Source organism: Pseudophryne corroboree, chromosome 2 (genome assembly GCF_028390025.1).
Source record: "Pseudophryne corroboree isolate aPseCor3 chromosome 2, aPseCor3.hap2, whole genome shotgun sequence".
Lineage (NCBI taxonomy): Eukaryota > Metazoa > Chordata > Amphibia > Anura > Myobatrachidae > Pseudophryne > Pseudophryne corroboree.
The window spans coordinates 278,479,416-278,503,018 of NC_086445.1; the positions used below are offsets into that span (position 1 = coordinate 278,479,416).

General features: G+C 46.0%; 1 protein-coding gene and 1 pseudogene across 6 annotated transcripts in view; one reads left to right on the forward strand and one right to left on the reverse strand.

The window, feature by feature from the left end:
* Positions 1–23,603, reverse strand: part of CCDC122 (coiled-coil domain containing 122) — a 275,690-nt gene that overhangs the window by 61,323 nt on the left and 190,764 nt on the right. For 3 of the 6 annotated variants that reach the window (XM_063952848.1, XM_063952845.1, XM_063952846.1), the window contains exon 2: positions 12,224–12,333. The exons of the other annotated variants lie outside the window; for them this stretch is intronic. In XM_063952848.1, coding sequence (XP_063808918.1) covers positions 12,224–12,331 — 108 coding nt within the window. In that variant the 5' untranslated portion in view covers positions 12,332–12,333. The remainder of the gene's footprint in view (positions 1–12,223; positions 12,334–23,603) is intronic. 6 annotated transcript variants of the gene reach the window in all.
* LOC135051535 (5S ribosomal RNA) lies at positions 9,924–10,042 on the forward strand (annotated as a pseudogene).

Sequence of the window (23,603 nt, forward strand, 5' to 3'; positions counted from 1 at the left end):
GAAGGGAGAGGCTAGGGAACTCAGGATGTCTGTGGACATCAAAACTGCATACTGGCAGGCTCCGATCTGGCCTCCATTTCCGGCATACAGACAGTTTTGCTGTATGGAACGGTTTCCACCAGTCCCAGATATGAATTGCTTCTCTTTTGGTGGGGTGATTCATTTCTTCTTTTTTTGGTGGGGGCCCAAACAAACCAATCATTTCAGCCACAGTCGTGTGGCAGACCCTGTCGCTGAAATGATTGGTTTGTTAAAGTGTGCATGTCCTGTTTATACAACATAAGGGTGGGTGGGAGGGCCCAAGGACAATTCCATCTTGCACCTCTTTTTATTTATTATTTGCATCATGTGCTGTATGGGGCCTAGTTTTTTTTAAAAGTGCCATCCTATCAGACACTGCAGTGCCACTCCTAGATGGGCCAGGTGTTTGTGCCGCACACTTGTGTCACTTAGCTTAGTCATAGTGCTACCTCATTGCCCTCTTACTTCTTGGTACATATGGGACAGCTACTTCTTGGCATGATGTGCTGTTTGGGGACTATTTTTTTAAAAGTGTCATCCTGTCTGACTCTTCCGTATATGTCCAGTGGTACTGCCATTTGATATAATTCCCGACATTACTGCCATTTAATTCCAGTGATTTTGTCATTTTCTTTCAGTGATTAGGACTAATAATACCATTGATTAGAACGAATAATTCCTGTGATACTGGCTTTTAATTCTAGTGATTTTGTCATTTTCTTCCAGTGATTTGGACCAATAATTCCATTGATTATAACAAATAATTTGAGTGATATTGCCTTATAATTCACATGATACTGGAGTCTAATTCTAGATGGGCCAGGTGTTTGTGTCGCTTAGCTTAGCCATTCAGCGACCTTGGTGCACCTCTTTTTTTCTTTGCATCATGTGCTGTTTGGGGACTATTTTTTTAAGTGCCATCCTGTCTGACACTGCAGTGCCACTCCTAGATGGGCCAGGTGTTTGTGCCGGCTACTTGGGTCACTTAGCTTAGTCATCCAGCGACCTTGGTGTAAATTTTAGGACTAAAAATAATATTGTGAAGTGTGAGGTGTTCAGAATAGACTGGAAATGAGTGAAAATTATTGTTATTGAGGTTAATAATACTATAGGATCAAAATTACCCCCAAATTATATGATTTTAGCTGTTTTTGTGTTTCTTTCAAAAATCACCCGAATCCAAAACACATCCGAATCCAAAACCCGAAAGGGTGGTTTTGCCAAAACGCGTCCAAATCCAAAACACGACCGCGGACCCGAATCCAAAACCAAAACACGAAAAATGCCCGCTGTACATCTCTAATTTAAACCAAGCCTATTGAATGCATTAATTATTGAAGACACAACAATTTCTTAATATGAGAAAAAAAATAAGATTTTAAACCTACCGGTAAATCTTTTTCTCGTAGTCCGTAGAGGATGCTGAGGACTCCGTAAGGACCATGGGGAATAGACGGGCTCCACAGGAGACATGGGCATTAAAAAGAACTTTAAGTATGGGTGTGCACTGGCTCCTCCCTCTATGCCCCTCCTCCAGACCTCAGTTAGAGAAACTGTGCCCAGAGGAGACGGACAGTACGAGGAAAGGATTTTGTAAATCCAAGGGCAAGATTCATACCAGCCACACTACTCACACCGTATAACATGGGATATACGAACCAGTCAACAGTATGAAACAAAACCAGTATCAGTCCAAAACTGATCCAACTGAAACATAACCCTTATGTAAGCAACAACTATATACAAGTCCTGCAGAATGTTGTCCGCACAGGGACGGGCGCCCAGCATCCTCTACGGACTACGAGAAAAAGATTTACCGGTAGGTTTAAAATCTTATTTTCTCTTACGTCCTAGAGGATGCTGGGGACTCCGTAAGGACCATGGGGATTATACCAAAGCTCCAAACCGGGCGGGATAGTGTGGACGACTCTGCAGCACCGAATGAGCAAACATTAGGTCCTTATCGGCCATGGTATCAAACTTGTAGAATTTTGCAAAAGTGTTTGAACCCGACCAAGTCGCGGCTCGGCAAAGTTGTAATGCCGAGACGCCCCGGGCAGCCTTCCTAGTGGAATGGGCCTTAATTGAATTCGGTAACGGCAATCCAGCCGTAGAATGAGCCTGCTGAATCGTGTTACAGATCCAGCGAGCAATAGTCTGTTTAGAAGCAGGAGCACCAACCTTGTTGGCTGCATACAGGATAAACAGAGCCTCCGTTTTACTAACCCGAGCCGTTCTGGCCACATAAATTTTCAATGCCCTGACCACATCTAGGGACTCGGAATCCTCCACGTCCCTTGTAGCCACAGGCACCACAATAGGTTGGTTCATATGAAAAGAAGAAACCACCTTAGGCAAAAATTGGGGACAAGGCCGCAACTCAGCTCTATCCACATGGAAAATCAGATAAGGGCTTTTGTTAGATAAAGCCGCCAACTCTGACACTCGCCGTGCCGAAGCCAAGGCCAATAACATGACCTCTTTCCAAGGAAGATACTTCAATTCAACTGTTTGAAGCGGTTCAAACCAGTGAGACTTAAGGAACCGTAACACCACGTTAAGGTCCCATGGTGCCACTGGAGGCACAAAAGGAGGCTGGGTATGCAGCACCCCTTTCACGAAAGTCTGGACTTCTGGAAGAGAAGCCAATTCCTTTTGAAAGAAAATGGATAAGGTCGAAATCTGAACCTTAATGGAGCCTAACTTTAGGTCCAAATTCACTCCTGTTTGCAGGAAGTAGAGAAAACGGCCCAGATGGAACTCTTCCGGAGGAGCAGTCTTGGCTTCGCACCAAGACACATACTTCCTCCAGATACGGTGATAATGTTTCGATTTCACCGCCTTCCTAGCCTTTATCAGAGTAGGAATGACCTCCTACGGAATGCCCTTCTCCGCTAGGATCCTGCGTTCAACCGCCATGCCGTCAAATGCAGTCGTGGTAAGTCCTGGAACAGACAGGGCCCTTGTTGTAACAGGTCTTCCTTGAGAGGAAGAGGCCACGGATCTTCCGAGAGCCTTTCCTGTAGATCCAGATACCAGGCCCTTCGAGGCCAATCTGGAACGATGAGAATCGCCTGAACCCTTCTTCGTCTTATGATTCTCAGTATCTTTGAGATGAGAGGAAGAGGAGGGAACACATAGACCGACTGAAACACCAACGGTGTCACCAGTGCGTCCACTGCCATCGCCTGAGGGTCCCTTGACCTGGCGCAATATCTCGGAAGTTTCTTGTTGAGGCGTGAAGCCATCATGTCTATTGAGGCAGACCCCACTGACTTGCAATCTCTGCGAAGACTTCCTGATGAAGTCCCCACTCTCCTGGATGCAGATCGTGTCTGCTGAGGAAGTCTGCTTCCCAGTTGTCTACTCCTGGAATGAAGACTGCTGTCAGAGCTCTTACATGACTCTCCGCCCATCGAAGAATCTTTGAGACTTCTGTCATTGCCACTCTGCTCCTTGTGCCGCCTTGGCGGTTTACATGAGCCACTGCTGTGATGTTGTCTGACTGAATCAGAACCGGTAGACCGTGAAGTAAGACCGTTGTATATGGCCCTTAATTCCAGAATGTTGATGTGTAGACAAGCCTCCTCCTGGCTTGACCACAGACCCTGGAAGTTTCTTCCCTGTGTGACTGCTCCCCATCCTTGGAGACTCGCATCCGTAGTCACCAGAACCCAGTCCTGGATTCCGAACCTGTGACCCTCTAGAAGGTGAGCACTCTGCAGCCACCACAGGAAAGATACCCTGGCCCTGGGGGACAGGCGGATCATCTGAAGAATCTGTAGATGTGACCCGGACCACTTGTCCAGAAGGTCCCACTGAAAGGTTCTGGCGTGGAACCTGCCGAATGGAATGGCCTCGTAAGTCGCCACCATTTTTCCCAACACTCACGTGCAGTGATGTACCGACACCCTGTCTGGCTTCAACAGGTCCCTGACCAAGTGCCGCAGTTCCTGGGCCTTTTCCGTCGGGAGAAAGACCCTCTTTTGTTCCGTGTCCAGAATCATGCCTAAGAAAGGCAATATGGTTGTTGGAACGAACTGTGACTTTGGCAGGTTTAGAATCCAACCGTGTTGTTGTAACACCCTCAGGGAGAGTGATACTTTGACCAGCAACTGTTCTCTCGATCTCGCTTTTATCAGGAGATCGTCCAAGTATGGGATAATTGTGCCCCCCTGCTTGCGCAGGAGCACCATCATCTCCGCCATTAATTTGGTAAAAATTATTGGGGCCGTGGAAAGCCCAAACGGCAACGTCTGAAATTGGTAGTGACAATCCTCCACCACAAATCTCAGGAACGCCTGATGAGGTTGATAAATGGGGACATGAAGGTATGTATCCTTTATGTCTAGAGGCACCATATAATCTCCCCCTTCCAGACTTGCAATGACCTCCCTGACCGACTCCATCTTGAACTTGAACCTCTTTAATTATAGGTTTAAGGATTTTAAATTTAGAATGGGTCTGACCGAACCGTCCGGTTTCGGGACCACAAACAGGGTTGAGTAATAGCCCATCCCCTGCTGCAGTAGGGGAACCTTGACCACAACTTGTTGAAGACACAATTTTTGAATTGCTGCTAAAACTACCTCCCTCCCTGGGGAAAAACCGGCGAGGAGGCACCTCTTCGAATTCCAGCTTGTACCCCTGGGAAACAATGTCTATTACCCAGGGATCCACCTGAGAGTGAACCCAGACTTGGCTGAAAAGACGAAGACGTGCCCCCACTGGAGCGAACTCCCCCAGCGGAGCCCAAGCGTCATGCGGTGGATTTAGTAGAAGCCGGGGAGGACTTCTGTTCCTGGGAACTGGCTGTAGCTGGCAGCTTTTTCCCCTTGCCCTTACCTCTGGCAAGAAAGGAAGATCCCCGAGCCCTCTTGGATTTATGCGGCCGAAAGGACTGCATCTGATAATGTGGCGCTTTCTTAGGCTGTGAGGAAACATAAGGTAAAAAAGTTGATTTACCAGCAGTAGCTGTGGAAACTAGGTCCGCGAGACCTTCCCCAAACAACTCCTCACCATTGTACGGCAAAACCTCCATATGCTGTTTTGAGTCGGCATCACCCCACCACTGTCGAGTCCACAGTGCCCGCCTGGCAGAAATCGCCACAGCGTTTGCTCTGGACCCCAGTATGCCGATATCCCTTTGAGCCTCTCTCATATACAGGACCGCATCCTTAATATGTCCCAGGGTCAATAAAATAGTTTCCTTATCCATCGTATCCATATCAGCAGATAAGTTATCGGTCCACGCTAGTACAGCGCTACAAACCCAAGCCGACGCTATCGCCGGTCTGAGTAATGTACCGGTACGTGTGTAAATTGACTTCAAGGTAGTTTCCTGCTTGCGGTCAGCAGGATCCCTGAGGGCCGCTGTATCCTGAGACGGCAGCGCCACCTTTTTGGAAAGGCGTGTCAAAGCCTTGTCCACCCTTGGGGAGGATTCCCACCGTATCCTGTCCTTGATAGGGAAAGGATACGCCATAAGAATCCTTTTGGGAATCTGCAGCTTCTTATCTGAAGTTTCCCAAGCACTTTCAAATAACTCATTTAATTCAAAAGAAGGCGGAAAAGTAACCTCAGGCTTCTTTTCTTTAAACATGTGGATCTTAGAATTAGGCACCGCGGGGTCATCTATAATATGCAGCACATCCTTTATAGCAATAATCATATAATGAATACTCTTTGGCAATTTTGGCTGCAACCTCGCATCCTCATAATCGACACTAGAGTCAGACTCTGTGTCGGTATCTGTGTCAACTAACTGAGAAAGCGGCCGCTTTTGAGACCCAGAAGGTCCCTGTGACATAAAGGCAGGGTATGACCCTCTGTGTTGTCCCTGGACTCTGCTTTGTCCAAACGTTTGTGCAATAAATTCACATTTGCATTTAAAATATTCCACATATCCATCCAGTCATGTGTCGGCGTTGCCGACGGCGACACCACACTCATGCGCTCCACCTCCTCCCTAGGAGAGCCTTCCGCTTCAGACATGCCGACACGCACGTACTGACATACTACACACTCAGGGAAAGCTCTATCTGGAGACAGTTCCCCCACAAGGCCCCTTGGAGAGACAGTGAGAGAGTATGCCAGCACACACCCAGCGCCAATAATCTTGGGAAAAATAAAAATATCACCGAGATACAGCGCTATTCACTGCGCCCAATTACGTGCCCCCCCCCTTCTTTAAAACACTCTGTCACCGGTGATTAGCAGGGGAGAGTCCGGGGAGCCAGCTTCTCAGCGTGTGCTTGAGGAGAAAATGGCGCTGGTGAGTGCTGAGGGAGAAGCCCCACCCCCTCAGTGGCGGGCTTCGGTCCCGCTCTTTCTATAAACTGGCGGGGGCTCTGAAATAATATCAAACTGAGTAATTATATTCCTAAAAGCCAGTGCTGAGGTCTACATTGCAGCCCAGGGCGCCCCCCCCCCCCCCCCCCCCCCGCGCGCCCTGCACCCCACAGTGTGCGCTGTGTGTGTGTGTTGTGGGAGCAATGGCGCGCAGCGTTACCTCTCCAAAGCTCTGAAGTCTTCTGCCGCCTGTGAAGTCTTCTGCCTTCCTACACTCACCCGGCTTCTATCTTCCGGCTCTGCGAGGAGGACGGCAGCGCGGCTCCGGGACGAACCGCTAGGAAAGACCTGCGTTCTGACTCGCTCTGGAGCTAATGGTGTCCAGTAGCCTAAGAAGCAGAGCCTAGCATTTAAGTAGGTCTGCTTCTCTCTCCTCAGTCCCACGATGCAGGGAGCCTGTTGCCAGCAGGTCTCCCTGAAAATAAAAAACCTAACAAAAAACTATTTTTTCAGGAAGCTCAGGAGAGCTCCCTGTAGTGCGCCCAGTCTCCTCTGGGCACAGTATTAAACTGAGGTCTGGAGGAGGGGCATAAAGGGAGGAGCCAGTGCACACCCATACCTAAAGTTCTTTTTAGTGCCCATGTCTCCTGTGGAGCCCGTCTATTCCCTTAGGGAGTCCCCAGCATCCTCTAGGACTTAAGAGAAAATGCAATGCTTATTTAAATAGTGATAATAAAGTGATATACTGAAATAGAACACAGAAACGGAAGAACCACAATTACAAACTGCCATTTTTGCTGCCTGGGGAAGGCTAGAAGATATGCCAATTGTCAGTAGCAGGCCATTCCCAAAAAGTGGTCATTTCACCAAGCCATCATTCCCTTACTTTTTAAGCTTTCTTCCTTGCCTAAACCCACTTGTCACACATCACTGAAAGAGATGAGCCCATATGTTTATCTGGTTTACAACTGTGTTGGTCCTTTTTGTCCAAGATTTAGGAAAATGTACTATCTTCTGGAAAATACAGTAGCCATGGCATGGCATTAATGCTATTAAACACTACATGATTCCCGTTGATGATAATACCTCTTTGCTTACTTTCAGTTATTTGTTCTTGTTGTTAATCATGACAACCAGGGCCGGAGCAATGCAGTAAGCGGGCTAAGTATTGCAGAAGGGTGCTGGGTTGGAAAGGTGCCTTCCCCGCTTCCTACTTTGACTGAAGAGGCAGCCAGTTGTATACTGTTGCTGTGCAGCCACTCCTGTTACATTGTATGGCATGCAGTCTGAGGCAGCTCAGCAGTATCATCTATCCCCCGGGTCCCCTACCCTGATCTGTGAGCACTGTCGACCAGCCTCCTCTGCTCTATTCCAATCTCCTCTCTTCTACTAATATATTAGCCTTCTTTTATACCACTTTATATCATACACTTACCTATATTTTATCGTTTAGAATACTTACTATATGCTAATAACCATTTATTGACTTTTGTATGTAAACCATGCAGTCAGATAGTGCAAACATTATATTATTTACAATCATAATGCATTAAAAGGTAAAATAATTAAAGGAAAAATAATGAGCAATTTTGTCTATAATATAGTATAACTGTAAATGATGTAATGTTAGCACTATCTGTCTGCATGGTTGACATACAAAATTCAATGAATGGCGATTAGCATATAGTAAGTGATATAACTGGGAAAAATTTTTTTTATATATATATATATATGGGTACGGGAGGATGAGGTACTTGCAAGCGACCAAAGGTGTCGAATTAATAATAATATAAATAATATAAAAGCCAGGTGTTCAATAAATACATAAAAGATTTAATTTCAGAATACAACACACTAAAAAAGGGGGAGGGGGGTATTTCACAAAAGGTGTGCAATTGTTTTTAAAAAATGTGTAAACAATTACTTTAAAAATGCAACCTAATCAATAAAATCTGGTATAAAAACAGCAGAGTTGAAGCTAAAAAATTACAACACATATACCAAAAATCGATGAAAGGTACATAAAAGCATGAGCAATAAGTACAAAATATGCAGGATAGACGTAAAAAAGGAGTAAAAAATGGGAGAGAGGTAGCTTAACTTCAATAGTAGAGGTATATTCAGAGTGGCACCCAACGCGTTTCGTCCCTCATGGACTTCATCAAGGGGTGGTGAGAGGCTAGAGACAGAGCATATTTATACCTCCTGGCTATGGGAGGTGTTAACAGCATCACTTCCTGTTTGTTAATTGGTGAGTTGCTGTGGTGGTATCAAAATACATATATAAACACTTAGACATAGGATGAATAAGGTAGGGAGGCTTACTAATACATTCAATTACAAAGACGATGTTAAATAGAGCCATAATAACGTAGATGACATAAAAAACGGAAAAGTCCGCCAACTTCCGGTCCGGACTGTGTGGGACGTCATTTCCGCCCCTCTTCCGGTGGCGTTACGTCCGTTGTGCGCATGCGCATGCGCCGGCTGGGCACCGTGCGATGCGGATACCTTGTGTGTTTTTACTGCTAAAGACGGCGGCCATCTTTATGGTTATCCAAACTTAGATAAAGTGCTGCTGCGAGTATAAATCTTCAGTGTGTTGTCACTTAGGAGGGCGGCGGCCATCTTTTTGGTTGTCAGAAGACGGAATGAAGTCCTGCTGCCAGTAAAGTTCATAGGCTGCGGTCCATATGGTTTAATGTCTTAGTACGTGAATTATAGGTTTAGATATGAGTAAACCTTTGAGGTGGTTTTGCATGTTAGATGGTACATCTCCCCGGAGGGTACATAAAAACGAAAAAGATAAAAAGGCATGTAAATAAATAAGGCATATAAATAGCAGGCATGAATAAAAACGGTATTGAGAGGGTTGCTGAAGGAGAATTCTTAGAATGGGTAGGCTATGGATTAAATATTATTAGCTATAGGATATAGGTATATGCATACAAGATACATAAATATATAATATAATTTAATGGAACGATGGGGGAACGAATAAAAATACGCAGACGGCGGATATAAATTGCAGGTGATGGATAGGTACGGCATCATGAAGAAAGTGCCCAAAAGTAATGTGAACGGAGCATCATCCATAAGCTTAAGAGATATAACGTATAAAGGAATTGAACTGGTTGCATTGGGAGATAGAGGCGGAGACCTTTCGAATCTCCTTTCCAGGAGAGAGATGTTCTGGATATACGAACTGAACACGCTCCATCCGGATGGCTTCAACGAAGGGTACGAAATAGCCCCATTCCTGTGATATAAACTATTCCGTTTCCTATGTTTTTCACTCCTGCCTCCCCCCAAAAAAAAAAAAAAAAACCAAAAAAAACCCCTTCTTTTTCGATATATACTGCACTGCTCACTACGCTTTTGGACTTAGTTTATTAAACCGGCTTGGCCAAAACCTGGTTGTTTCCAGACAGCATCTTTAACATGATGCATTTAGTGGCTACTCCAGTTAGCCGACATGGCATAATACGTAAAAATCACTCTCTTGCACTAGTAACGTATCTACTCCCCTTCTGCTTACCCTCTCTGTCACTTGTGAGCTCATTATGCTATCCACTGCTTATATGAGACCCCGTCTCCTACCCAGCCCTATATATTACAACCATACCTCCTTGGGGACGCCCAACACCGTCCGATCTTGGAAGCTAAGCAAGGTTGGGCCCGGTCAGTACAAGGATGGGAGACCCCCTTGGGAGACCGGGTGTTGTAAATCTGGAGGTGCTGAGGGAATTTTCGTCGTTGGGATATCTCTTAAGCTTATGGATGATGCTCCGTTCACATTACTTTTGGGCACTTTCTTCATGATGCCGTACCTATCCATCACCTGCAATTTATATCCGCCGTCTGCGTATTTTTATTCGTTCCCCCATCGTTCCATTAAATTATATTATATATTTATGTATCTTGTATGCATATACCTATATCCTATAGCTAATAATATTTAATCCATAGCCTACCCATTCTAAGAATTCTCCTTCAGCAACCCTCTCAATACCGTTTTTATTCATGCCTGCTATTTATATGCCTTATTTATTTACATGCCTTTTTATCTTTTTCGTTTTTATGTACCCTCCGGGGAGATGTACCATCTAACATGCAAAACCACCTCAAAGGTTTACTCATATCTAAACCTATAATTCACGTACTAAGACATTAAACCATATGGACCGCAGCCTATGAACTTTACTGGCAGCAGGACTTCATTCCGTCTTCTGACAACCAAAAAGATGGCCGCCGCCCTCCTAAGTGACAACACACTGAAGATTTATACTCGCAGCAGCACTTTATCTAAGTTTGGATAACCATAAAGATGGCCGCCGTCTTTAGCAGTAAAAACACACAAGGTATCCGCATCGCACGGTGCCCAGCCGGCGCATGCGCATGCGCACAACGGACGTAACGCCACCGGAAGAGGGGCGGAAATGACGTCCCACACAGTCCGGACCGGAAGTTGGCGGACTTTTCCGTTTTTTATGTCATCTACGTTATTATGGCTCTATTTAACATCGTCTTTGTAATTGAATGTATTAGTAAGCCTCCCTACCTTATTCATCCTATGTCTAAGTGTTTATATATGTATTTTGATACCACCACAGCAACTCACCAATTAACAAACAGGAAGTGATGCTGTTAACACCTCCCATAGCCAGGAGGTATAAATATGCTCTGTCTCTAGCCTCTCACCACCCCTTGATGAAGTCCATGAGGGACGAAACGCGTTGGGTGCCACTCTGAATATACCTCTACTATTGAAGTTAAGCTACCTCTCTCCCATTTTTTACTCCTTTTTTACGTCTATCCTGCATATTTTGTACTTATTGCTCATGCTTTTATGTACCTTTCATCGATTTTTGGTATATGTGTTGTAATTTTTTAGCTTCAACTCTGCTGTTTTTATACCAGATTTTATTGATTAGGTTGCATTTTTAAAGTAATTGTTTACACATTTTTTAAAAACAATTGCACACCTTTTGTGAAATACCCCCCTCCCCCTTTTTTAGTGTGTTGTATTCTGAAATTAAATCTTTTATGTATTTATTGAACACCTGGCTTTTATATTATTTATATTATTATTAATTCGACACCTTTGGTCGCTTGCAAGTACCTCATCCTCCCGTACCCATTTCTAAATCTCTAGGCATATGTACCAGTGCCTATATGTTTTTTGAGGTCCATAAGCTGACGCCCTAATAGCCTATAGGGAGTGTCCTCCAGGTAACATATATATATATATATATATCTCTTGTCAAATCAATTCAGAACACTCTCTTCCTAATACTGTTGTTTATAACTTTGATACTACTTCTGTGGCGCTACTAGCTTCCTTTGTACACACATATATATATATATATATATATATATATATATATATATATATATACACACACACATACACACTGCTCAAAAAAATAAAGGGAACACTAAAATAACACATCCTAGATCTGAATGAATGAAATATTCTTATTAAATACTTTGTTCTTTACATAGTTGAATGTGCTGACAACAAAATCACACAAAAATTATCAACGGAAATCAAATTTATTAACCCATGGAGGTCTGGATTTGGAGTCACCCTCAATATTAAAGTGGAAAAACACACTACAGGCTGATCCAACTTTGATGTAATGTCCTTAAAACAAGTCAAAATGAGGCTCAGTAGTGTGTGTAGCCTCCATGTGCTTAATAGGTGCTATGCTATCAGTGCAGGGAGTGGAGCCAGCGGGGCTGCCCAGCCACTCAGGGAGCGCTGGGCACGCCCCCAAAATTACAAAAACTGGGGTCGCGGCATGAGGCCCCACCCCCTTTTCTGGCGTCCTGACCCACAACAATCAAAAGTTGTGAGGCATGATAATGGCATCTAGTAATATGCTCAGTACCTGATGTGGCAACTTACTTGATATTGGCTGAGGACTGTTTTGTTTCTCTGTATTTCAGAGGCTTGGGTTTGTTGTTGCTGCATCACTTGCTTTACAACCTCACTTAGAGAAGGTGTGGAGTCCATTTCTTGATACAGACCCAAAATAGAATAGAAATGTAATATGATTGTATAACTTCACATTGCTCAGACTTGTGACATTATGTGATGCATTTTACATACTGGATTATGTACTTATACAGAAGGAATGGTCTAGTCTATAGGCATATCTATAATGGGTGCAGTGTGGGCAGTGCATATGGGCCCTTGAGTCCAGGGGGGTACACTGCATCCTGCATTCATGTTCTTCACTTGGAAAATGGTGCGGTAGCAATTTTCCTGGTGATACACGAATGCCCAGTAGAGATTTATAGCCGTGAACATGGCAGGCTCCATGTTTCTGGAGACCTGCCCATGCACAATTGAGATTAGCAGATAGGAACATGGCAGGAGCCATGTTTCCGGAGACCTGTGCATGCACAGATTGTACAGCACCGCAGAGAGGAGGGGACCCACATGGAGTTTGCAAATGGCCACACTCCTCTCTTAAACCACCCCTGGTCTTGTCTCAGCTTTGTAAGCGACTTACAGTAATTGAATTATGGAGCCAAAGTATAGAATCAAACTTTGTCCTAGAACTATAAATGTATCATCCCCACTATACAGTATCTAATTGAGACTGTAGCTCTCTTAGGCTGGGTACACACTTGCCGATACACATCAGATTTGACATTGTGCATGATTTTCCCCACAAACAATATAGTTAATACACACTGAACGATATAGTTTACTACTGTATATCGGCAGTGACGTCACCCGGCCACATCCAGGGGCATTCAGTCTTTTACAATATCTTTAGATTTCAAGGCAAGAACTAAAGATATTGTACATTGTTATCGACCTGCGGGAGCGCATCTCGTTAATGATATAGTGCATGCACACTGGACGATTTGAAGGATATATTGTCCGATCTGCTGGATCGAACAATATATTGGATGCATATCGTCAAGTGTGTACTCAGCCTTAGGAGCAGAGTCCTCCCTAGCCTTTGCTGTCACAACCAGGGGCGTCTTAAGAGAGGAGGGGGCCCGTGTGCACACTCCGGGTGGGCCCCGTCCTCTCCACGGTGTTATAGGCTCCTGCAATATACTGGAGTCTACTGCGCATGCACAGGTCTCCCAAAACATAGCGTCTGCCATGATTTGGAGACAAAAGTCGTACTGCGCATGGGCGGCGGACATTTTTGCAGTGTTTTTTTTGGTGCGATGGCTGCGGCTGCAGCGCTTGGCGGTGGGCTTCGGAGAGGTGAGTATCAAAATATGGGTGCAATGTGTGCGGTGTGGGTCCCCCATGGACCCAGGGGCTCGTGTGCACTACACATATTGCACCCATGATAGAAACGCCAATGGTCACAGCTTCCCTTTAATATGTCTACCTTGTAAGTCCTTCTTTTACGTTTATAAAAAAACGAAAAAACTGGGACTGCGCAAATCAATCTGATGTGGATATTTATTTTTACATAAAATTACTTTCTACACATATACACATACATATTTAGATACCGGCCAGCATCACATAAAAAATACTACATAAAATATAATTAGTATAATACTAAAATATTTTTTATATATATATTTCCACTCTAAATCAAATGGCTGATATAATCTCCATTCATACACTTTTAAGAGCTTCTTTAGAGACCTCTCCGACAAATTTGGCAATATCACTAAGATGAATATAGTCAGAATTTAAAATGTCCAGTACCCTTTGGTCAATTTCACATCACCATGTGGGATTCTTTTTCCTTAAGGTGTTAATATTTCATCCAAGTACACGTAATTTTATTTCCTTGGTCCCCAACGAGACTTGATTAATCACTTAGGCTTACTTTGTGCATAGTAAAACTTCTGCTGATTAACTGTGCAGATCATGCGTGATTAGATACTTTTTGTATTGCAACTTTGTAACATTCTTTCAAGATATGATACATTGCCTGTATAGTGTCCTGAACGCCACCCCTCCCGGCTAGTGTATGAATGGAGATTATATCAGCCATTTGATTTAGAGTGGAAATATATATATAAAAAATATTTTAGTATTATACTAATTATATTTTATGTAGTATTTTTTATGTGATGCTGGCCGGTATCTAAATATGTATGTGTATATGTGTAGAAAGTAATTTTATGTAAAAATAAATATCCACATCAGATTGATTTGCGCAGTCCCAGTTTTTTCGTTTTTTTATAGTCTTTTGCATTAAGGGTTAAAACCAAAAACCCTTTTGGGATCGCTGCATCTATCTGTAATCAATCACAGCGCCAGGTATTGTGGTTTTGTAATTACTTCTTTTACGTTTGCCCTGTTTTAGCTACTGTCTACCACTGCAGAGTGCCTTACAAATGAAATTGTATTAGTAGTAGTAGTATTAGTAGTAGTAGTAATCATCATCATCCTTGTTTTACAAAGTTAAATCTTTACGACACAGATCTATAAAATACAGTACTTGCTAGACGACATTTCTAGTTATAACTCATATCCATCAAATATATACCTGTGATGCACTGCATCTTACAGAATGTTTAGGCCCCATTCACAAGAATATTTGTTATGACTTTCTTTAAAACTACTGGCCTTTACGGCATAAATCACAATTCCCATATAAAAATCCGTTGTTTTAGCAGCAACCTATCAAATTTATTGTCTGTAATAAAAATAAAACCTTTTCTGTGGAACTCATCATTGGGCCTAATTCACACCTGATCGCTCCCCTGCAAATTTGCAGAGGTCTGCGATCAGATAGTCGCTGCCCATAGAGAGTGAAAACCCGCCGTGTGCTAGTGTGTGAATGCATGCGTACACGTGCGTAAACTTCGCCAGACAGTGGACAGCTGCAAATCCTTTGGCTCACTCACCATCGAATGATTTTTCCACTGTGTGCAGTCTGTGCGTAGCCCAGGACTTACTACTACAGTGTGATTGAATCAGGCTGTTCGGGGCCGGAGCTGACGTCACACACCCTCCCTGAAAACGCTTGGGCACGCCTTACGTTTTTCCTGACATGCCCAGAAAACGGCCAGTTACCACCCACAAATGTCCGCTTCCTGTCAATCACCTTGCGTACGTCTGATCAAAATTGTTGCACCATTCTGTCGCTGATTGGGCTCGAACCTGCGCATTTCAGTGCATACGCAGTCATTCGATAATTGGCCGCGGTGCGATTTCGCATAACAGCAATCAGGTCAGAATTAGGTCCATTGTAGTTTGGATAGTGTAGTTATGTTTGTTAGATCTACTGAAAACCAGGTATGCAAAACAAGCACCAGAAAAGTAACTATGACCCGAATAAATACATTGGGGGGGTATCCAATTACCCGCGATAATGCCGCACCCGTTAAAAAGGGTGTAAATTTGTGTGTAAATACATAGGTCCCGCGAAAAGCCACAGACCTATGTATTGTCTCTCCACTTACCGTAGGTCTAAGGGGCTCTTATTGCGGATTATGCATCGCATGCCCGAGGCACTCAAAGCATAACCCGTGATTAGTGCAGACATCAAGTATAAGTGCCAGCTTATCGGGCCTAACTGAATAGCCCCCTGTGATACACTGGGTGGTCTTCAGTATGCCGACTGTCGGGAACCCGGCGCACAGTATACCGGCGCCGGAATCCCGACAGCCGGCATACCGACACTTTTTCTCCCTCATGGGGGTCCACGACTCCCCTGGAGGGAGAATAAAATAGCGTGGCGCGTGTAGCGCGCCACCGTGCCCGCAGCGTGGTGAGCGCAATGAGCCCGCAAGCGGCTCATTTGCGCTCGCCACGCTGTCGGTATGCCGGCGGTCAGGCTCCCGGCGCCGGTATGCTGGTCGCCGGGAGCCCGGCCGCCGGCATACCATACTACACACTTACCCACGATAAATGCCTGCCAGTAACTGGATACCGCCCATTATATTTTAGATACATATATGTTACAACATTTTTTTAAATTTATGCATAGTTATTTTAAAATATGCACTGAAATCCAGCAAAAGAAGTGAGGCAAGCATTGCAGATAACATCTATATCAGGCTAGAACAGATCAAAGAAGCATTTATAGCTATATGCATAGAAGAGTATTACTGTGGCTAAAATGATCTCTCTCATCTGACAGCACATTAGTTAATTAAAATGTATTTATTCTTGCTGGTGGGATTTTTCTTCTTAAAAGCACAGTATGATGTTCATGCAATATGGAAATAGGAAGATTTCTAAACATATTGCTGCAAAGAATTGGTGGGGTGTGTGGGGGGCGGGGGGGGGGGGGGGGGGGAGGGGAATGCATATGCGCCTAGGCCTACCACTCTATAGTTCCACCACTGGGTCAGGCAGAGCCGGATTAAGGGGGGGGGGGGGGGGGTTATGTACTCCGGGCTTCCCTTTCCAAAAGGGCCCCCTGCCACACCACAGATCGGATCTCTCTTTCGATCCAATCTGCGGTGCTGTGCTCCCCGGCTCCCGTCCTCACTGCAGCGGTGGCCGTACAAACAGGACAGCTGAGCTGAGCGACGGCTCAGCTGTCCAATAATATATGAATGATGCAGCCTGCGTGCCCAGCCAATGACTGAGCGGCAGGCTGCTTCATTCATACATTATTGGACAGCTGAGCCGTCGCTCAGCTCAGTTGTCCTGTCTGTGTGGCCATTGATGCAGTGGGGACGGGAGTGCAGGGAATGAGGTCCGTCGTGTGCTGCTTGGGGAGGCAAGTCTTATTAAGGTGCTGCATATATATATATATATATATATATATATATACATACATACATACATACACACACACACACACATACTGTAACTGGAGACTTGCTAGAATGTGCTCTGCTGCAAAGATACACCAACAACCGACTCCAGGCTTGTGCAAAAACAACAACAAATACCTTTTATTCAGGTAGCTCAAAACAAAGATATACATAAAACAAAGATCACTGCCTTTAGTATAACCTACCAGGGAGGTTAGGCCCTGCCTCATTCCCTCTTGCTAAATAAGGAACCCTTCAGGTCCCGGCATCCTGACACTAGTGGCCCAGCCCTCCGGATCCCACTGACACTAGTGGCCCAGCCCTCCGGATCCCACTGTCCCTAGCAGGCCTATCACCTGGACACTAATTGCCTTAAGGAGCCCTGACTCATGGGAGAGACTCTGCTTTAAACCCAGCACCCAGGTGCTGGCTGATGAAGCAGCTTCTTGGGCTAAGAAGCCTATAAGACCTGGTCTGGGCCAAATGGATGGGAACCCGGTCCATCCACACTTCCAATCCACCCCCAGGACCCTGTGTGTAGCTTACAGGTGGCAAAGTACCTCTTCTGCCACATACCCTTTCCCTCAGCTTTTCGTGACTCAGAAAAGCGGCATGTCACATTGGCAAGGTTTCACCTTCGCCAATTATTTTGGGCTGACAAATCTTTGGGACATAACTTGGGCCCATACACCTGGATCCCAAGTTCCTCTCCCAAGTACACGCCCAAGGCCCTTTTAACTGGCCTTGGAATCTATTTCCATTAAAGGTTGGTGGCACCGACTCCACTGTGCCACCATCACTTTTCCTCCACTTTGGCATAATGGCCAAAGTGGTTGTTTTAATGGACAACTTCCTGTTGCCAACTAAACTTCCCCTTCTCTTCACCTTTCCACCTTTAGGGATGTTTCACTTATCACGTTCGGATTTACTGGCTACTGAGGAAGTTGCTTCATTCTTTTCTGGGTGTTTGTGACACCTGACATTAACCAACTCTGGACTGGGGAAGGTTTTTAAGTTCACTCTGGGCCTAGTAGTCACCCCGGCCCTCACTGGTCTTGGCCTATATGGACAATTCCACCTTTTATGGCCAAGCTCTTTGCATCAGTAACACCTAGTCTCTGCCCTGACTTTAATTGTTCGGAGGTCATTGTCCAACTTTACCCCCACCCTTTCCCTCAGCGTGAGGCACTGGTCCCAAGTCTCAGAAAGGCCTTTCATTTGTTGAACTTTTAGTGCTTACTTCAGTCTTTCCAGCTTTGGTAACATTTCCTTCATTAACGTGACTGCTTCGTCCTCCGATCTCCCATCTTTGACCCTACTCACCGACTCCTGCCGTTCTATGACCGGCACATAACCTATTTTGATTCTCTTGTCCAGGTCTCTTATTCGACTCCGTAGTTCAGGAATCTCCTTCACAACTTCTTTTAGCTAGCTATTACTTAGGGCCAGCTTTTGGTACTCTCCCCTCAAATTTTCCAGCTCTCGTGTCTCATATAGGGAACTCTCCCTGGGTAGAACAATCTCAGAAATGGGGCTCTGCACCGATTCCTCTGAGACAGGCTCTTACTTAGTGTGTCCTTTATGAACTGTCCCAATTCAGCAATTGGATCTTAAGCCTCTCGTGGTGGATCATGCCGGGGTGCAACAACCCCAAGATCGAAATCTTGCACCTTATCGTCCACATACACGAGTGGAACTCCTTCAGAAGCAGGTTCCCGGATGGACTCCGGAAGTAGACTCCTCTATTGCCACTAGCTTAGCCATGACTAGCTCACGTGGGCGAGACACCTCCAAAGGTACGGTCTTTGTCTGTGATTCATCAGAGAAAGTCTCACATGTGCACTGGATGTCCAGATCCTGGGTTTCCAAGACCTCAACAGAAGCAATCTCCAGCTCAGATAAGACTTCATGCTCTAGGATGGGCTCTTGAGTAGTCATCAAATTGCCATCTGTCCAGGTAGATTCCTGGGGTTCATCATTCTGCCACAGATCCAGCAGATTAGAGGATTCTTGTTTTGGAGGTGGATGATCACTTGACATCAAGTTAACCTCTCCCAGCTCCATTACCGCTTCCTCCTCACTCCCTGTCCACTGAGGAGCAGCCGGGCATCCCACATCCTCATCTCGTGTCTCCATAAACACATCTTCTGTGAGACCCTGTGGCTGCCATGCTCCATCTTGAACAGGTTCTACTGAACTCAGGGCTTTGTTCTACTCTTCACCCAAGCTACTACAACATTCTTTTTCCGGAGAATGAGGTGGTGCTGCTTCGGAGGAACTTCTCACTGCCGTCCTAGGGGTTAACAACAAAACACTGCCATCTGATGTGGCTCTCTCTTGCTGCTTGAAAAATTCACGTGGATTTTCTGTGCGCTGCGCAATAATGGCTGCAGCTTCCTCCATGCTCTGGAACGGCAATACCAACGGAATGGACATTAGTGCCTGTAAACGCTCTACCTCTGAGGAAGGGCCCTCATTTTCACTTTCCAGGCAGATGGCCTTACTAGTGGCATAGCAGGGAGCCTTCCGGGCAGAGGTGGAACTACCAACAGTGCAACCAGTGCGTTGCACTGGGGCCCGCCTCTGTCCAGGGGCCCAAAGCATGTAATGAGTCAAACTGACTCATTACATGCCGCTGTGTGCTGCGGGCAACCACTGCCCGCAATGTGTAAAAAGGGGGAATCTGCTTGCCGCAATGTATAAAAAGGAGGAATCTGCCTGCCGCAATGTGTAAAAAGGAGGAATCTGCCTGCCGCAATGTGTAAAAAGGAGGAATCTGCCTGATGTAATGTGTAAAAAGGGGGAATCTTCCTGCCGCAATGTGTAAAAAGGGGGAATCTGCCTGCCGTAATGTGTAAAAAGGGGGACGCTGTCTGCCGTAATGTGTAACAAGGGCACGCTGTCTGCCGTAATGTGTAAAAAGGGCACGCTGTCTGCCGTAATGTGTAAAAAGGGCACGCTGTCTGCCGTAATGTGTAACAAGGGCACGCGGTCTGCCGTAATGTGTAACAAGGGCACGCGGTCTGCCGTAATGTGTAAAAAGGGCACGCGGTCTGCCGTAATGTGTAAAAATAAGAATTTACTTACCGATAATTCTATTTCTCGTAGTCCGTAGCGGATGCTGGGAACTCCGTAAGGACCATGGGGATAGCAGCTCCGCAGGAGACTGGGCACAAAAGTAAAAGCTTTAGGACTACCTGGTGTGCACTGGCTCCTCCCCCTATGACCCTCCTCCAAGCCTCAGTTAGGATACTGTGCCCGGACGAGCGTACACAATAAGGAAGGATTTTGAATCCCGGGTAAGACTCATACCAGCCACACCAATCACACCGTACAACCTGTGATCTGAACCCAGTTAACAGCATGATAACAGAGGAGCCTCTGAAAAGATGGCTCACAACAATAATAACCCGATTTTTGTAACAATAACTATGTACAAGTATTGCAGACAATCCGCACTTGGGATGGGCGCCCAGCATCCACTACGGACTACGAGAAATAGAATTATCGGTAAGTAAATTCTTATTTTCTCTGACGTCCTAGTGGATGCTGGGAACTCCGTAAGGACCATGGGGATTATACCAAAGCTCCCAAACGGGCGGGAGAGTGCGGATGACTCTGCAGCACCAAATGAGAGAACTCCAGGTCCTCCTCAGCCAGGGTATCAAATTTGTAGAATTTAGCAAACGTGTTTGCCCCTGACCAAGTAGCTGCTCGGCAAAGTTGTAAAGCCGAGACCCCTCGGGCAGCCGCCCAAGATGAGCCCACTTTCCTTGTGGAATGGGCTTTTACAGATTTTGGCTGTGGCAGGCCTGCCACAGAATGTGCAAGCTGAATTGTACTACAAATCCAACGAGCAATAGTCTGCTTAGAAGCAGGAGCACCCAGCTTGTTGGGTGCATACAGGATAAACAGCGAGTCAGATTTTCTGACTCCAGCCGTCCTGGAAACATATATTTTCAGGGCCCTGACTACGTCCAGCAACTTGGAGTCCTCCAAGTCCCTAGTAGCCGCAGGTACCACAATAGGCTGGTTCAAGTGAAACGCTGAAACCACCTTAGGGAGAAATTGAGGACGAGTCCTCAATTCTGCCCTGTCCGTATGAAAAATTAGGTAAGGGCTTTTATATGATAAAGCCGCCAATTCTGAGACACGCCTGGCTGAAGCCAGGGCTAACAGCATTACCACTTTCCATGTGAGATATTTTAAGTCCACAGTGGTGAGTGGTTCAAACCAATGTGATTTGAGGAACCCCAAAACTACATTGAGATCCCAAGGTGCCACTGGAGGCACAAAAGGAGGCTGTATATGCAGTACCCCCTTGACAAACGTCTGAACTTCAGGAACTGAAGCCAGTTCTTTCTGGAAGAAAATCGACAGGGCCGAAATTTGAACCTTAATGGACCCTAATTTTAGGCCCATAGACAGTCCTGTTTGCAGGAAATGCAGGAAACGACCCAGTTGAAATTCCTCTGTAGGGGCCTTCCTGGCCTCACACCACGCAACATATTTACGCCAAATACGGTGATAATGTTGTACGGTTACATCCTTCCTGGCTTTGATCAGGGTAGGGATGACTTCATCCGGAATGCCTTTTTCCTTCAGGATCCGGCGTTCAACCGCCATGCCGTCAAACGCAGCCGCGGTAAGTCTTGGAACAGACAGGGTCCCTGCTGGAGCAGGTCCTTTCTTAGAGGTAGAGGCCACGGGTCCTCCGTGAGCATCTCTTGAAGTTCCGGGTACCAAGTCCTTCTTGGCCAATCCGGAGCCACGAGTATAGTCCTTACTCCTCTCCTTCTTATGATTCTCAGTACCTTGGGTATGAGAGGCAGAGGAGGGAACACATACACTGACTGGTACACCCACGGTGTTACCAGAGCGTCCACAGCTATTGCCTGAGGGTCCCTTGACCTGGCGCAATATCGGTCTAGTTTTTTGTTGAGGCGGGACGCCATCATGTCCACCTTTGGTTTTTCCCAACGGTTCACAATCATGTGGAAGACTTCTGGGTGAAGTCCCCACTCCCCCGGGTGGAGGTCGTGTCTGCTGAGGAAGTCTGCTTCCCAGTTGTCCACTCCCGGAATGAACACTGCTGACAGTGCTATCACATGATTTTCCGCCCAGCGAAGAATCCTTGCAACTTCTGCCATTGCCCTCCTGCTTCTTGTGCCGCCCTGTCTGTTTACGTGGGCGACTGCCGTGATGTTGTCCGACTGGATCAACACCGGCTGACCCTGAAGCAGAGGCCTTGCTTGACTTAGGGCATTGTAAATGGCCCTTAGTTCCAGGATATTTATGTGAAATGACGTTTCCATGCTTGACCACAAGCCCTGGAAATTTTTTCCCTGTGTGACTGCTCCCCAGCCTCTCAGGCTGGCATCCGTGGTCACCAGGACCCAGTCCTGAATGCCGAATCTGCGGCCCTCTAGAAGATGAGCACTCTGTAACCACCACAGGAGAGACACCCTTGTCCTTGGAGACAGGGTTATCCGCTGATGCATCTGAAGATGCGATCCGGACCATTTGTCCAGCAGATCCCACTGAAAAGTTCTTGCGTGGAATCTGCCGAATGGAATCGCTTCGTAAGAAGCCACCATTTTTCCCAGGACCCTTGTGCATTGATGCACTGACACTTGGCCTGGTTTTAGGAGGTTCCTGACTAGCTCGGATAACTCCCTGGCTTTCTCCTCCGGGAGAAACACCTTTTTCTGGACTGTGTCCAGAATCATCCCTAGGAACAGCAGACGTGTCGTCGGAATCAGCTGCTATTTTGGAATATTTAGAATCCACCCGTGCTGTCGTAGTACTACTTGAGATAGTGCTACTCCGACCTCTAACTGTTCCCTGGACCTTGCCCTTATCAGGAGATCGTCCAAGTAAGGGATAATTAAGACGCCTTTTCTTCGAAGAAGAATCATAATTTCGGCCATTACCTTGGTAAAGACCCGGGGTGCCGTGGACAATCCAAACGGCAGCGTCTGAAACTGATAGTGACAGTTCTGTACCACAAACCTGAGGTACCCTTGGTGAGAAGGGCAAATTGGGACATGGAGGTAAGCATCCTTGATGTCCAGAGACACCATATAGTCACCTTCTTCCAGGTTCCCTATCACTGCTCTGAGTGACTCCATCTTGAATTTGAACCTTTGTATGTAAGTGTTCAATGATTTCAGATTTAAAATAGGTCTCACCGAGCCGTCCGGCTTCGGTACCACAAACAGCGTGGAATAATACCCCTTTCCCTGTTGTAGGAGGGGTACCTTGATTATCACCTGCTGGGAATACAGCTTGTGAATGGCTTCCAATACCGCCTCCCTGTCGGAGGGAGACGTTGGTAAAGCAGACTTCAGGAACCGGCGAGGGGGAGACGTCTCGAATTCCAATTTGTACCCCTGAGATACTACCTGCAGGATCCAGGGGTCCACTTGCGAGTGAGCCCACTGCGCGCTGAAATTCTTGAGACGACCCCCCACCGTACCTGAGTCCGCTTGTAAGGCCCCAGCGTCATGCTGAGGACTTGGCAGAAGCGGGGGAGGGCTTCTGTTCCTGGGAAGAGGCTGCCTGCTGCAGTCTTTTTCCCC